This window comes from Bombina bombina, chromosome 10 (genome assembly GCF_027579735.1).
Source record: "Bombina bombina isolate aBomBom1 chromosome 10, aBomBom1.pri, whole genome shotgun sequence".
Taxonomy (NCBI): Eukaryota; Metazoa; Chordata; class Amphibia; order Anura; family Bombinatoridae; genus Bombina; species Bombina bombina.
In genome coordinates, this window is record NC_069508.1 from 178,982,701 (window position 1) to 178,999,449 (window position 16,749).

At 39.7% G+C, this 16,749-nt stretch overlaps 1 protein-coding gene across 1 annotated transcript in view; it reads left to right on the forward strand.

Annotated features, from left to right (window-relative positions):
* KIF2C (kinesin family member 2C) overlaps positions 1-16,749 on the forward strand; it is a gene marked incomplete at its 3' end in the record, with an annotated part of 134,559 nt that overhangs the window by 27,222 nt on the left and 90,588 nt on the right. Inside the window, 8 exon segments of the mRNA XM_053693538.1 lie at positions 1,607-1,726; positions 9,258-9,365; positions 10,704-10,804; positions 11,036-11,131; positions 11,776-11,830; positions 12,257-12,419; positions 12,520-12,610; positions 14,077-14,140. Of these exon segments, the coding sequence (XP_053549513.1) occupies positions 1,607-1,726; positions 9,258-9,365; positions 10,704-10,804; positions 11,036-11,131; positions 11,776-11,830; positions 12,257-12,419; positions 12,520-12,610; positions 14,077-14,140 (798 nt within the window).

Consider the following 16,749-nt stretch of genomic DNA (forward strand, 5'->3'; position numbering starts at 1 on the left):
GACACCCCAAACAAAGTATTAAATATATCTCCCACTTCCCCTACCATTCCAGTAGTTCTTTGCCTCGTTTCATGGAGGTAGGCAATGAGGTGCACTGCTGATTCTGATTTGATTGCTTTCAGTGGATTGTTTCCTGCAAGAGAGGGCAGGGAAGTTGTTTAAAGCCATGTAATCCTCTTGGTAGAGTTTTGTTGTGCACTAGCTTGTGTTGCAGAGAAGTGCCCATGCCTCCCGGTGTTTGAGCTATCCCACCTTTCTAGGCATATGGTTAGTTACACTGATTTTTCCTTTTATATTACATGACCCAGTCTGGGTGAAGAATGATTGTGTAATGAAAAGGGTAGTGGATAGTTTGCCAGCATATTGATTATGTCTTCACATACATGGAAGGGGGTGGTTAGTTTATTCTAACTTCGGGACATATGACTTATGTGATATCAGGAGAGGTGGTCAGCAGCATTCTGTTATGTTTGGTGTGTATGTGACACCATATAAGCGGCACTGGGTCCTCTGACTAGACTTGCCATTCAGATGCTGCTTCAGCTGTGTACCGTCTCCCGGTGGAATTAATCTGCAGCAGTTGCGTTTTGCAGGTTCTCTAGTGGGAGTGGTTCTTAAGCGGCACATGCTAGATATCCGCACCTTTAGGAGACATAACTCTGGCAGTTGTAGGCGTGTCAGATGGTTGAGAGAAGCTGCTTTTACAATACGGGGCCTTTTTGGCACCATTCCCACCTCTTACTCGCAGCGCGCCCTTTAATGCAGCCTTCAGACTAAGTGGCAGCGTAGGAGAGCAGCACTTATCAGGTGGTGAAGCATCTCAATAGACATTAATCTACTTTGACGGCTACACTGATAACTTAATTGTGTTTTTGTATATATATTATGTGCACAGTATCTATTTTATATTTGCTGCTGTTTTTTCTTCTGTGGTCATTATGCATGAGTCCATTCTGAACTCAGCCAGGAGGGCATTTGCATTCTAAACACCAATTTAATCACTACTTATTCCCTTGAAGCCCACTACAGATGTGAGTGAATGTTAAACCAAAAGTCCCAAGAACTAACCTGAGGCCCACCTAGGGTTGCCACCTTGGCCATGTTTTCCTTGGCACTTATGAGTTACACATGCTGCAGGGTATGCAGAGGGGAACATGCATTGTGCACCTAAACTGCACATGAATAGTGACACTGGACAGCACTAATTCTCCCTGTAGCATGTGTAATGCATAAGTGTCCTGGAAAACATGGCCGACGTGTCAACTCTAGGCCCACCTCTAATGACTAACTCATTTAAATGCACTAAATACACGCGCTGGTGAAAGTAATGTAACCTTTTGCTTTTCTGTCTTTACACAATGCACATTTGTTTGCTTCTAGAAATTCACCTTAATCCCTGCTTGAAGTTTCTCCATAATTTATTTTATGACTAGTATCTTTTAAAGGGAAAACAATTTGATGGAGAATAAAAATTTAAAAAAAAACTTTTTCCAATTTCTATCTAAATGATGAGGAAAAAGTGTTTCATGTCCCTTTTTAAACATCTGGTTATGGGTTGTTTGTAATTATACAAACTGTCTGATTGGTTTTTATTTCTCTCCTGCAGTTCTGCGGGGACGCTCTACAAGGATGACTGCCATTCATGAGATTTTACCTCCAGAAAACGAAATGGAGGTGGAAATGTCTCTACCACAACCTGTGAAACAAAGTTCAGCTTCAGTACCCAGTGAGTATTTTCTGGAAGCCCCTCACCAAAAAATTACTTTATCTAATTGTGCTTTCATTTTGACTGAGTCCCTTTATGGTTTTAAACTTAAATGATTCAGTGTGCAATGTACTGTAAGGTTCAGATGTTGCAAGCAAATGCAGTGATAGGAGCTAGCTGATTGGTGGCTACACAAATATGCTTAATTTCATTGTTCTACTAGCTCCCGGTAGTGCATTTAGGGTTTGGAGCTGACTTTAGCGTTTATTTACAGTTTAATATCCCTTTAGACATGATATATCCAAAGCAAAGATTATAATTATATGTAGGTGTATTTCTCTTGCAAGATGTGTTGAGTCCACGGATTCATCCATACTTGTGGGATATTCTCCTTCCTAACAGGAAGTGGCAAAGAGCACCCACAGCAGAGCTGTCTATATAGCTCCTCCCTTAGCTCCACCCCCCCAGTCATTCTCTTTGCCTACTCTAAGTGCTAGGAAGGGTAAATTGAGTGTGGTGACAAAAATGTTAGTTTTTATTTTCTCAAGCAAAAGTTTATTTTAAATGGTACCGGTGTGTACTATTCACTCTCTGGCAGAAAAGGGATGAAGATTTCTGCAAGGAGGATGATGATCTTGGCACATTGTAACTAAGATCCACTGCTGTTCCCACAGAGGCTGAGGAGTACAGGAAAACTTCAGTTGGGGGAACGGTTTGCATGCTAAGCTGCATTGAGGTATGTTCAGTCAATTTTTTTCTAGACAGACTGTGATAATTCTAGAAAAGGCTGGCAGTATCCCCAATGGGGAAGGGTAACCTGTATTCAGACACTTAGTATGGAATCCCAGCTTGCATAAAGGGCTCAGTTGTTACTGGTGACACTTAAAAGAAAAACACTTTTTTATTGAAAACTTAACATACTTTAAGGGGTTATTGTGGCTTATTTAAGGGTTATTAACCCACATGGCTAGATTAGAAACACTTTGGTGTGTTTCTTTTAGGCCCCACTAACATCGAGTGAGGTGGGAGGGGCCTATTTTCGCGCCAAAGTTGCACAGTTTCTTTTACACAGAAGACATCCAGCTGCTTCTCCAGAGGGTCCTGCTGTGTTTGAGGGCCTAAAAGTTTTTTTTTCTCCATAAATCTAACCTTAAGGGCAGGTAGGCGCCACAGCAGAGCTGTAGCAAGGTGCTGAACGTTTTTAGACCGGTTTTTGACGTTTTGTCGATCCTGTTTTTTACATTAAGGGGTTAATCGTTTATTTGTCTGGCTGTGCAATCTTACTAAGGCTTTATGATTCTACTGTAAAAATTTCGTAAAGTTTACTGCTTTTTTACACTGTTTTGCAGAGTTTGCATCTTTTTTTTCTCTTAAAGGCACAGTAACGTGTTTTTTTTTCTAAGTATTATTTACTTTGAATAAAGTGTTTTCCAAGCTTGCTTGTTTCATTACTAGCCTGTTTAACATGTCTGACATCAAGGAAAATCCTTATTCAATGTGTTTAGAAGCCATTGTGGAACCCCCTCTTAGAATGTGTCCCACTTGCACTGATATGTCTATAAATTATAAAGAGCATATTATAGCACTTAAAAATATAGCAATAGATGATTCTCAGACTGAAGCAAATGAGGGTATGCCATCTAGCTTTCCCCAAGTGTCACAACCAGTAACGCCCGCACAAGTGACTCAAAGTACCTCTAGTGCGTCGACTTCATTTACTTTACAAGACATGGCCACAGTTATGAATACAACCCTCACAGAGGTTTTATCTAAACTGCCTGGGTTACAAGGAAAGCGTGACAGCTCTGGGTTAAGAACAAATGCTGAGCCCTCTGACGCTTTAGTAGCCGTATCCGATATACCCTCACAATGTTCTGAAGTAGAGGAAAGGGATTTGCTATCTGAGGGAGAGATTTCTGATTCAGGAAAGATGCTCCCTCGGACAGATTCTGATATGACTGCCTTTAAATTTAAGCTCTAACCCCTCCGCTTGTTGCTCAGGGAGGTATTAGCGACTCTGGATGATTGTGACCCTATAGTGGTCCCAGAGAATTTGTGTAAAATGGACAAATACTTGGAGGTTCCTGTTTACACTGATGTTTTTCCAGTCCCTAAGAGGATTGCGAATATTGTTACTAAGGAATGGGATAAACCAGGTATACCGTTCACTCCCCCTCCTGTTTTTAAGAAAATGTTTCCCATATCGGACACCATGCGGGACTCGTGGCAGACGGTTCCTAAGGTGGAGGGAGCTATTTCTACTCTCGCTAAGCATACAACTATACCTATTGAAGACAGTTGTGCTTTCAAAGATCCTATGGATAAAAAATTAGAGGGTCTCCTAAAGAAAATTTTTGTAAAAGGTTTTCTTCTCCAACCTTTTGCGTGCATTGTTCCTGTAACTACTGCAGCTGCTTTCTGGTTCGAGGCTCTAGAAGAGGCTCTTCAGATGGAGACTCCATTAGAGGATATTATGGATAGAATTAAGGCCCTTAAGTTGGCTAATTCTTTCATTACAGATGCCGCTTTTCAACTGGCTAAATTAGCGGCAAAGAATTCAGGTTTTGCCATTTTAGCAAGCAGGGCGTTATGGCTTAAGTCCTGGTCTGCTGTCATCTAAATCTAAACTTTTGAACATTCCTTTCAAAGGAAAGACCCTATTCGGGCCTGAACTGAAAGATTTCAGACATCACTGGAGGGAAAGGCCATGCCCTCCCTAAGGATAAAACAAAATGAGGACCAAACAAAATAATTTTCCTTACTTTCGGAACTTCAAGGGTGGTCCCGCTTCAGCTTCCCCTGCTGCAAAGTAAGAGGAGAATTTTGCCCAATCCAAGTCAGTCTGGAAACCTAACCAGGCTTGGAACAAGGGTAAACAGGCCAAGAAGCCTGCAGCTGCCTCCAAGACAGCATGAAGGGGTAGCCCCCGATCCGGGACCGGATCTAGTAAGGGGCAGACTCTCTCTCTTCGCTCAGGCTTGGGCAAGAGATGTTCACGATTCCTGGGCTTTAGAAATTGTGTCCCAGGGATATCTTCTGGACTTCAAAGATTCCCCCCCCCCCAAGAGGGAGATTTCTCAATTGTCTGCAAACCAGACCAAGAGAGGCGTTACGCTGTGTAAAAAGACCTACATACCATGGGAGTGATCCGCCCAGTTCCAAAAGCGGAACAAGGGCTAGGGTTTTACTCAAACCTGTTTGTGGTTCCCAAAAAGAGGGAACTTTCAGACCAATCTTGGATCTCAAAATTCTAAACAAGTTCCTCAAGGTTCCATCATTCAAGATGGAGACTATTCGGACTATTCTATCTCTGATCCAGGAGGGTCAATATATGACTACCGTGGACTTAAAGGATGTGTATCTATACATCCCTATTCAGAGATCATAAATTCCTCAGATTCGCCTTTCTGGACAGGCATTACCAGTTTGTGGCCCTTCCCTTCGGGTTGGCGACTGCTCCCAGAATTTTCACAAAGGTGCTAGGGTCCATTTTGGCGGTTCTAAGGCCGCGGGGCATAGCAGTGGCGCCTTATCTAGACGACATCTTAATTCAGGCGTCGACTTTCCAGCTAACCAAGTCTCACACGGACATCGTGTTGGCTTTTCTGAGATCTCACGGGTGGAAGGTGAACATACAAAAGAGTTCTCTCTTCCCTCTCACAAGAGTTTCCTTCTTAGGGACTCTGATAGACTCGGTAGAAATGAAAATATTTCTGACAGAGGTCAGAAAATCAAAACTCTTAACCACTTGCCTAGCTCTTCATTCCATTCCTTGGACATAGTTCCTTTTGCCCGCCTACACCTCAGACCACTGCAACTATGCATGCTCGAACAGTGGAATGGGGATTATGCAGATTTATCTCCTCAAATACATCTGGATCAGGAGACCAGAGATTTTCTTCTCTGGTGGTTGTCTCAGGACCACCTGTCTCGGAATGTGTTTCTGCAGGCCAGAGTGGCTCATAGTAACGACAGATGCCAGCCTGCTGGGCTGGGGTGCAGTCTGGAACTCCCTGAAAGCACAGGGCTTATGGTCTCGGGAGGAATCTCTCCTCCCGATAAACATTCTAGAACTGAGAGCGATATTCAATGCGCTTCAGGCGTGGCCTCAGCTAGCTGCGGCCAAATTCATCAGATTTCAGTCGGACAACATCACGACTGTAGCTTATATCAATCATCAAGGAGAAACAAGGAGTTCTCTAGCGATGGAGGTAACCAAAATAATCCGATGGACGGAGACTCACTCTTGCCATCTTTCAGCAATCCATATCCCAGGGGTAGAGAACTGGGAGGCAGATTTCCTAAGTCGCCAGACTTTTCATCCAGGGGAGTGGGAGCTCCATCCGGAAGTATTTGCCCAGCTGACTCAGCTATGAGGCACACCAGAATTGGATCTGATGGCGTCCCGTCAGAACGCCAAACTTCCTTGTTATGGGTCCAGGTCCTGGGATCCCCAGGCAGTACTGATAAATGCTCTAGCAGTGCCCTGGTCCTTCAACCTGGCCTATGTATTTCCACCGTTTCCTCTCCTTCCACGTCTGGTTGCCAGAATCGAGCAAGAGAGAGCTTCAGTGATTTTGATAGCACCTGCGTGGCCACACAGGACTTGGTATGCAGACCTGGTGGACATGTCATCTGTTCCACCGTGGACTCTGCCGATGAGGCAGGACCTTCTAATCCAAGGTCCATTCAAGCATCCAAATCTAATTTCTCTGCCTCTGACTGCTTGGAGATTGAACGCCTGATTCTATCAAAGCGTGGTTTCTCTGAGTCGGTCATTGATACCCTGATTCAGGCTAGAAAGCCTGTCACCAGGAAAATTTATAAGATATGGCGAAAATATCTATCTTGGTGTGAATCCAAGGGTTACTCATGGAGTAAGATTAGGATTCCTAGGATATTGTCTTTTCTCCAAGAAGGATTGGAGAAGGGATTATCAGCTAGCTCCTTAAAGGGACAGATATCTGCTTTGTCTATTCTTTTACACAAGCGTCTGGCAGATGTCCCAGACGTTCAGGTGTTTAGTCGGGCTTTAGTCAGAATCAAGCCTGTATTTAAACCCGTTGCTCCGCCATGGAGCCTAAATTTGGTTCTTAATGTTCTTCAAGGGGTTCCGTTTGAACCTATGCATTCCATAGATATTAAGCTTCTATCTTGGAAAGTTCTGTTTTTAGTAGCTATCTCTTCGGCTCAAAGAGCTTCTGAGTTATCTGCTTTACAGTGTGACTCACCTTATCTTGTTTTCCATGCAGATAAGGTGGTTTTGCGTACCAAACCTGGATTCCTTCCTAAGGTTGTTTCTAATAAGAATATCAATCAAGAAATTGTTGTTCCTTCGCTGTGTCCTAATCTTTCTTCAAAGAAGGAACGTCTGTTGCACAATCTTGATGTGGTTCGTGCTTTAAATTTCTACTTACAAGCAACTAAAGATTTCCGTCAAACATCTTCATTGTTTGTGCTTTATTCTGGTAAGCGGAGAGGTCAAAAGTAGGGATGCACCGAAATTTCGGCCGCAGAAAGTTTCGGCCGAAAATGGCATTTTTGGCTATTTCGGTTTTCGGTTTTTTAGCCTGTTTTCGGTAAAATTATTGTGTAGCATGTTTCAAATTTGATGCTAGCCTAGAGCTGCTGTTTAAGTTTATTACTTGACTTACTGTTCTGCATATAATGAGTTTTCTAGGACTATACTTTATTTGGATAATTAGTCAAAAAAAAACCTGTTAAATATGATTATGTTACATAGAACTAAATGAAGAATAATACAGTATTTTGATTAAGTAGGGATGCACCAAAATTTTGGTTGCAGAAACATTGTGGCCGAAAATGGCATTATTATTTTTTTTTCTTGGTAAAATTATTGTGTAGCATATTATTGTTTTAAGATATTTTTGTCCAATTTTAGTGTGTTACTTTCAATAAAAGTGTGGGATTTTTTTATTGGCTCTAATTATGCAAAAAAAACCTAAAAAAAATAATTTGAAAAAATACATTTTCGGTATCAGTTTCGGTTTTCGGCCAAGTGCATCCCGGATTTTCGGATTCGGTTTCGGTCCAGAATTTCCATTTCGGTGCATCACTAGTCAAAAGGCTACGGCAACCTCTTTTTGGCTGAAAAGCATAATCCGTTTGGCTTATGAGACTGCTGTCCAGCAGCCTCCTGAAAGGATTACTGCTCATTCTACTAGAGCAGTGGCTTCCACATGGGCTTTTAAAAATGAGGCTTCTGTTGAACAGATTTGTAAGGCGGCGACTTGGTCTTCGCTTCATACTTTTTCCAAATTTTACAAATTCGATACTTTTGCTTCCTCGGAGGCTATTTTTGGGAGACAGGTTCTACAAGCAGGGGTGCCTTCCGTTTAAGGTACCTGTCTTGCCCCTCCCTTCATCCGTGTCCTAAAGCTTTGATATTGGTATCCCACAAGTATGGATGAATCGGTGGACTCTATACATCTTGCAAGAGAAAACAATTTATGCTTACCTGATAAATTTCTTTCTCTTGCGATGTATCGAGTCCACGGCACGCCCTGTCTGTTTAAGACGGGTAGTATATTTTTATTTAAAAAACTTCAGTCACCTCTGCACCCTATAGTTTCTTTTTTCTTCCTAGCCTTCAGTCGAATGACTGGGGGGGTGGAGCTAAGGGAGGAGCTATATAGACAGCTCTGCTGTGGGTGCTCTTTGCCACTTCCTGTTAGGAAGGAGAATATCCCACACGTATGGATGAATCCGTGGACTCGATACATCACAAGAGAAATTTATCAGGTAAGCATAAATTCTGTTTTTTACAATTGTTTTCTTTTAAATATTGGAGGCTGTGTAAAAATATAAATTACTGTAAGAATTATGTTTGACACAGCCTTGTTTGCACAGTGTCTCTTATTGCCTGTTTTTATGTCTGTCCTGAATTGTCATCAATATGAGAGATAGATAAGGGAGAACTTTGCGGCCTCCATTACTTTGAAAATTGTTTTTGTAAACTCTGAGATTCTATAGTTAACCCCTTAATGCTTTTGGGATGTTGCATATACCATCCTAACAACGCTGGGCTTAAACTTAGAACAGCATGGAACATCCTAACCGATCTTACCTCCTGCACTTTCAGAGTGGGGACTCAAACTGGGGGCGTGGCTAGCATCGTAGGCAGTCCCACCCTTGAAATCACGTGATTGCATGATTTCTATTTTTAAGCAAGTGTTAATATTGGAACTTTCTTCCAATGTTAAAACATTTGGCCCTGGCATGAAAGCGTTAATGAAACCTAGACAAAATAGTTTGTCTGTGTAGCTATAGATATATTAAACAGAGCATATTGTACTAGTGCTTGCAGATATTCTTTTTGCACTTTCATGTCTAGTTGTGACAAAATTCTGATAGTAAATATAACGCACTGAGACCAGCTATACAGTATAGTCTGCACTGTCTATATTCAGTAGTGCTTAATTACAACTTGTGCAGCCATATGTATAGCTTAGATCAGTGTCTTTACTGTGCAATGCTTTATCATTCAGTAGTTTAAAAAAAGAAAATATATTTTTAAATCTTTGTGATTCAGCTGGACGATCAAGATCAACCCGGAGCACAATTGGGGATAACCGGTTACTACCACGTGTGAATGAAAATGCAGAAGAGTCTTTGTCGAATGGCATCAGGAGTAGTCAAGGTGACTTGTAGAATCAGGTTATTAACCATGCGTCCCTTTCAGTGGTTCTTGCACATAAACAACTTCATGCAAATGTTTGCTTTGTAATGTGCCTGAAAGGGGTAGTGCACTGTATAATGTTCTACCCTTTAACGTTTTACCAATGACACTTTTACCTGCTGGAGTTTATTAAATAGTGTGCGATTTTTACAAATTTAAAGGGACAGTCTAGTCAAAACTAAACTTTCATGATTTAGATAGGGCATGCATTTGTAAGCAACTTTCCAATTTACTTATCACGTTTTTAAGCCCTTGAAACCACCTCATATCCCAGTGCACTTTTCCATTTTTTTCAGTTGGACAGTGCTAGTTCATATGTGTCAATAGATAACATTGTGCTCACAGAGTTATTTAACTCAAAAGAACGGAAATAAGTAGGCTTAGATACAAGGTAATCAGCAGTGGTAAAAAGTATATTAATATAATGTGTGGTTATGCAAAACTGGGGAATGGATAATAAAAAGATTATCAAACTTTAAACAATAACAATTGAGTAGACTGTCCCTTTAAATTTACAATTGGTTTCTTTACATTTATTTTATCACATGAAATAGCTGAATTTGCTTGTTGGAACCTTTACTGAAAGGGGAGTATTGCTGTATTCTCTATAGCAAAAAATCAACCTTCTAGAGGGGAGTGGGAGATGGGCCATTTGAAAGGGTGTTTCTACACCAGCTTGGAATCCAGTGAACTCGTTAAGAAGGTTATGTACTCAGGCAAATAGCTGATAATGTGTTCCCAATGACTTGGTAAACTAGCACACAGCATTAGTTGTTTTAGAAACTGCTTATTTTTAGGAATTGAACATTACATTTTCAGAACTTGTGTATGTATTTTCGGATACATGTATGCAGCTGCTATAATAAGTCAATGTAAACACATTAAATGGACCGTAAAGTCAAACTTTAAACTTTCATGATTCAGAAAGCACATGTAATCTGAAAAAAAATCTTTCAAATTTACTTCTATTATCAAATTTTAGTCTTTTATATGCACACTTTGAGGTACTAGTTCCTACTGAGCATGTGCAAGATTTCTCACTATACATACGAGTTTGTAATTGGCTGATAGTCATCACATGATAAAATAGCCATAGAAATTAAGCATTCTTTGAAATTTCTCAGAAAATCTACTGATAATTGTAAATTCAGAGAAAATACTAATTCATTATTTTTATTGTGGATTATATGATTATACTGTACTTAATAGTCCTTTAATGTGAAATACATTCTACAGTACTGCTTTGCTTTTAAATAAAGATTTAATTCCCCTAAATTAACCAATTTTAAATTCTTTCAGCCAGAAGAAAATCAAATATTGTTAAAGAAATGGAAAAAATGAAAAACAAGCGTGAGGAACAACGTGCTCAGCACTCTGAAATGAGAAATAAGCGAGCTCAGGTAATAGGAAGAAATAGCTTCTTCCACTCTTATTTAAGCATGTGGCTGTCTGCCTAAATAGCAGTTTGGTCATTTTAAATATCTTTAAAATTCCCCCCCCCCCCCCCTTATTTCTGCAATGTGAACCTGATTTTTGCATCCACTAAAGCGCTTGTGCCATATAGTCTTCTTATAAGAATGTCGTTCTGTTCAGTGTGACTTTTGATCAGGGTTCTTAATTTCATTCTTTAGGAATATGACACCAGTATCCCAAATTGGGAGTTTGGAAAAATGATTAAAGAGTTTCGCTCTACTTTGGACTGTCGCCCAATGAATTTGTCTGATCCAGTAAGTTCTATAAAATCTGCCATACTCTTGGGTAGTTGAAAGTTGTACCAGCTGTAAATAGTTTAAAGGGACACTAAAGTCAAAATTAAAGTCATGCTTCAGACAGAAAATGTGATTTTTTAAAAAAAAAAAAAAAAACATTCCAATTAAATTCTATTTTAATTTGCATTGTTGTCTTAGTATCTTTTGTTGTAGTATACCTAGGTAGGCTCAAGAATAGTAATGCAATGCTGGAAGCTATCCGGTCATTGGTGGCTGTACCCATATGCATTATCATTGGCTCATCAGTGTCCAGCTAGCTCCCAGTAGTGCATTGCTACTATTCAACAAAGAATACCAATAGAATGAAGCAAATTTAATTGATAGTAAGTTTTTAAAATTGCATTCTCTAAATGAGTGTAATCTTGACTGTAAGAATGAGGAAGAAGAAGCGCTGAGTCTTTTGGGTGAATATAAAGAGTTTTATTAGGAGCAGACTTCCATACTAGACATCAGGTAAGCTCCTATCTTACGCGTTTCGCACATGAGCACATGCGCTTCATCAGAGATCTTGACTACTACTGTCTCTTTAAATCTACTGGAATGAATTTCCACATCTGATATTTAAACTTTTTTTTTTTTTTTTTTTTCTTTGCATCTTGTAGACTGAGGAACATCGTATTTGCGTGTGTGTTCGAAAGCGTCCTCTGAACAAGCAAGGTAAATGCAAATTCAGGCAAAGTTAAGTACTAATCTAGAACAATTTTACAGGCCTACCAAAAAGTTTAACACTGGTTATGAACTTGAAGTGCAATATTTGGAAATGAATAATAAACTTCCAGATAAAAAAATTGTTTTATTATTTTTGTCATAGCTGTTGCACAAGACTCTATTGCAAGCTAATTAAAATCCACTAGCTTTGGGTAAACTTCTCTAGCGATATTAATATTTTACCTTTTTTAATGTAAAAAAAGTGATCACAAAACCTTGTTTTACAGAGGGGTCTGTAACCATAAAATTGCGGTGCAGCTTTACAAATGTACGCAATCACTGTAGTCACACCTGAGCTTATACAAAGACCAAATATTTATATGGCAAAAAGATCCATGCAAGTCCATTTCAGAAACAAACCATTTCCTTTTACAGAGCTTGCAAAAAAGGAGATAGATGTGATAACTGTTCCAAGTAAAAGTGTAGTGTTGGTGCACGAGCCGAAACTGAAAGTGGACCTGACAAAGTATTTGGAGAATCAGGCATTCCGATTCGATTACTCATTTGACGAGACGGCTGCAAATGATGTGGTATACAGGTACATTTACAGCTGTGGCAGATGACAACTTGTTGGTATTGGCAGCAACTCAATTTAACAATTTTTTTTGTGTGAATTTTTAAGCAGTTTTGTTTTTTAGGTTTGCTGCAAGGCCTTTAGTTCAGTCAATATTTGAAGGTGGAAAGGCAACTTGCTTTGCTTACGGACAAACAGGAAGTGGGAAGACCCATGTAAGTAGTTTCCAGTCATGATTTTGGTTCACTCTGCAAAAATCCAATGTCTTTATTTATTTAAATACCCATTGATTTTATAATTGTATATCAGTTGAACATTTTGGGGTTAAATATTTGTTGCAGTGCATATGCATATTCCCCCCCCCCCCCCCAAAAAAATATGGTTATGCTTGAGGCATGTCTATTTCCGCCAATAAAACAAGTCTTATCAGCCTTTCAGCAGTTAGTCCTTAAAGGGCCATAATACCCAAATGTTGAAACACTTGAAAGTGATGCAGTATAGCTGTAAAAAGCGGACTAGAAAATATTACCTGAACAGCTCTTATTAAATAAAGATATTTTACCTCAAAAGTTCCTCATCCCATTGTAAAGGACTTCTAAGCAACAAATCAGTATGTCTGTCCCGGGACAGCGGAAGGACCGAGCTTACGTGCACTCATCTTATTTCCCTATTCAGCTTGAAGGGACGTTATACACATTTTTTTATTTGCATAAATGTCTTGTAGATGATCTATTTATATAGCCCATAAAGGTTTTTTTTAAAATAAATGTATAGTTTTGCTTATTTTTAAATAACATTGCTCTGATTTTCAGACTCCTAACCAAGCCCCAAAGTTTTATGTGAATACTGTCAGCTACCTTCTCCAGCTTGCTCCTGTTTGTGTAAAGGGTCTTTTCATATGCAAAAGAAGGGGGAGGGGGGGAGTGTCTTATTTGCCACTTGCAGTGGGCTTTCCAGCTACATTTTCAACAGAGCCAAACTGACAGCTTCTAAGTAAGTTTTTAAACAGTTTTATACTGGATTTTTATATCAGTATCTGTGCATCTTATTCTTTATAGTAGTGTCTATTACATGCAGTTATATGAAAATGAGTGTATACTGTCCCTTTAAGGAAGTTTACAATGAAATCCTCATGAGAGTTAAGTGAAATCTCATGAGATCACAGTAAGAGTTCATGACCTCAGCACTGCTGATGCTTATTGGCTGCTGTTTCTTCATTTTTTTTTTTTTACCTGCAGCAAAGTATAACTTTTTACACAGAACTTACTCTGCTGAGCTGAGAAAATTGTGAGTTAAAAAATCTTCCCTTTTTACATAGATGTTCAGGTGATATTTTCCTGTCAGCTTTTTAGTTATACTGCATCAGTTTCAAGTGATTTAGCATATGAGTATTCTGTTCCTTTAAGGCTGTTGTACAGATGTGTACTTTCTGTTAGCTTTAAAATTTCATATGAAGTTTTTTTTTTTTTTTTTTATTTATTTTCTTTCCCTATTCAAATGCTTTCATGAATTATGTATGATTTACTACTTTTAATCCTAGGTTTCTTTTTAAAGTAGAGTCTTAGGAATTGTGCGATCAGTGCTTTGGAATAAGAAGGCGTGTTGCGACTGTTGATCTACAGTTTGATTAAAGATGTACGGTTTATGCAGGTATCACATAGATGTGTTGCTTCCTTTGTAGACCATGGGTGGTGACTTCTCAGGCAAAAGCCAGAATGTTTCAAAAGGAGTCTACGCATTTGCTTGTAAGTTTATTGGAAGGTCAGTGGTGAAAAAGTAACTCTAAAGTCTGTAGTTTCTAAAAAATACAAATAATTGCAAACTTAATAGAATCAGAGTTAAGTTATGTGCCTGATAGTTTGCTGAAATACAGACCACCAAGCTTGAGACTTGACATTTGAATATTGTATTTAGGGGAAGAGTTAGTGTTTCAGCTAATTCATTGCATTTGCTAGGTAATGCAGGAGGGGGGGGGGGGGTTGTAAGCTGTATTGTATGCAGAGTGCAAGAAGTGAGGTTTAGACTCTAAACGTAGAAAAGCTTTAATATCCTTAACAAAGAATCTACTGAGAAGCAGACAATGTAATATAGTGCCCAGTCGGTACCAGGATGCCATAAACTTGCATAACAAAGTCCAGTTGTGATGCAATTGTACAAATCCCCCAAATCTGGTATTTTAAAATCCACTTATTCTGAAATCCAAAATTTAATTAAATGATCAAAAATTACTTTTCCCCTGCCTGTAAGTCAGTCTCCTCTGCCTGTCTTGGTTTGTTTTGTTTTTTTTGTTCGAAAATGCAAATAGTCTGTATTTAAATCTATTACTTTACTATCTTTGTGGGTATTATGTATACAAAAAAAAGCTGTATTATCACATAATGGGCCCCATTACATATACGGCGTCGCCCGCAAAAGCCAGTGATGCAGTCTTTTTGCACGGTTTTGGTATCCAATATACAGCGCCGCATATAAATGCAGAACGTATATTTCACCCGTCGCCCACAATATTTACTCCCACAAGCTAACAAGGGACCGCGTCGCAAGTCAACCGCAATCCCACACCGCAATAACTGTTTTAACCCCTATATCCGCCATCAAACCCACACCGCAAATACAAATAAAGTATTAACCTCTACATCGCAAACTACCTAATAAAACTATTAACCCCTAATTCGCCTTTAACCCACACCGAAAACTACCTATTAAAGTATTAACCCCTAAACCGCCAAAGCCCACAACGCAAATAAATTACTAAGCCCCATAACCTAACACCCATTAAATGAACCTAAATTACAAAATACTAATTTTACTATTAAAATAAAAAACCTTAGTATTAATTAAAGGGACAGTCTGTTCAAAATTAAAATTCTGGTGTAGACTGTCCCTTTAAGCTACAATTACAGAAAATAATTAACAAAATGATCAAATTTTTCAAAATTATACCTAATCCCAGGGCATTGCCCCAAGATAAACTTTTACATTCAAAATTCTCAAAGCCCCCCCCCCCAACCCCCATTTAGCTCTTTTACAAATTGCACACCGTAATCTAAATAAAAAACAACAAAAAAAAAACCTAAGTCCAACCCTCAGGTTGATACTCACCATTCCTGAAGTCCGGCGGAGAAGGTCCTGTCCCATGCGGTGAAGTCTTCTTTCAAGCGGCGACTGCTTCTTCTTCCAGGAACATCTGGAGTGGAGGACGGAGCTGAAGACCGGTGACCCTGGAGGATCCTCTTCGTACGATCTCCGCCGTACACTGGATAGTGAATTCAAGGGAAGCAATTAAAAATGACGTCCCTTGAATTCCTATTGGCTGATTTGATTATTCAAATCAGCCAATAGGATGAGAGCTACTGAAATTCTATTGGCTGATTTTAATAGCCAATAGAATTTCAGTAGCTCTCATCCTATTGGCTGATTTGAATTTGAAGAAGCAAATCGGCAAATATGAATTTAATGGACTGTCCAGTGTACGGCGGCGATCGTACGAAGAGGATCCTCCACTCTCCATGGCTCCGCGGTCACTGGTCTTCAGTTCCAGGATCGCCAGTCATCGGTCTTAAGCTCCGCCCTCTGCTCCACGCCGGATGTTCCTGGAAGAAGAGGTCGCCACTTGGAAGAAGACTTTACCACATGGGACAGGACCTTCTCCGCCAGACTTCAGGAATGGTGAGTATCAACCTGGAGGTTAGACTTCGCTTTTTTTTTTTTTATATTAGGGTGGGCACTTTGTAAAAGAGCTAAATGCCCTTTTAAGGGCAATGCCAAACAATTGCCCCTTTCAGGGCAATGGGTAGTTTAGGTTTTTTAGTGTTAGGTTATTTTATTTTTGGTGGGTTTGGTTGGTGGGGGGGTTATACTGTTAGGGGGGACTTTGTGTATTTTGAATGTAAAAGAGCTGTTTATCTTGGGGCAGTGACCTGCAAAAAGCCCTTTCTCTTGCAAGATGTATCGAGTCCACGGATTCATCCAATACTTGTGGGATATTCTCCTTCCCAACAGGAAGTGGCAAAGCGCACCCACAGCAGAGCTGTCTAGCTCCTCCCCTAACTCCACCCCCTAGTCATTCTCTTTGCCGGCTCTAAGCAATAAGGAAGGGTAAAGAGATGTGGTGACAAAAATGCTAGTTTTTATTTTCTCAAGCAAGAGTTTATTTTAAATGGTACCGTGTGTACTATTTACACTTGGGCAGAAAGGAGATGAAGATTTCTGCATGGAGGATGATGATCTTAGCACTTTGTAACTAAGATCCACTGCTGTTCCCACAGAGGCTGAGGAGTACAGGAAACTTCAGTTGGGGGAACGATTTGCATGCCAAGCTGCATTGAGGTATGTTCAGTCATTTTTTTTTTTT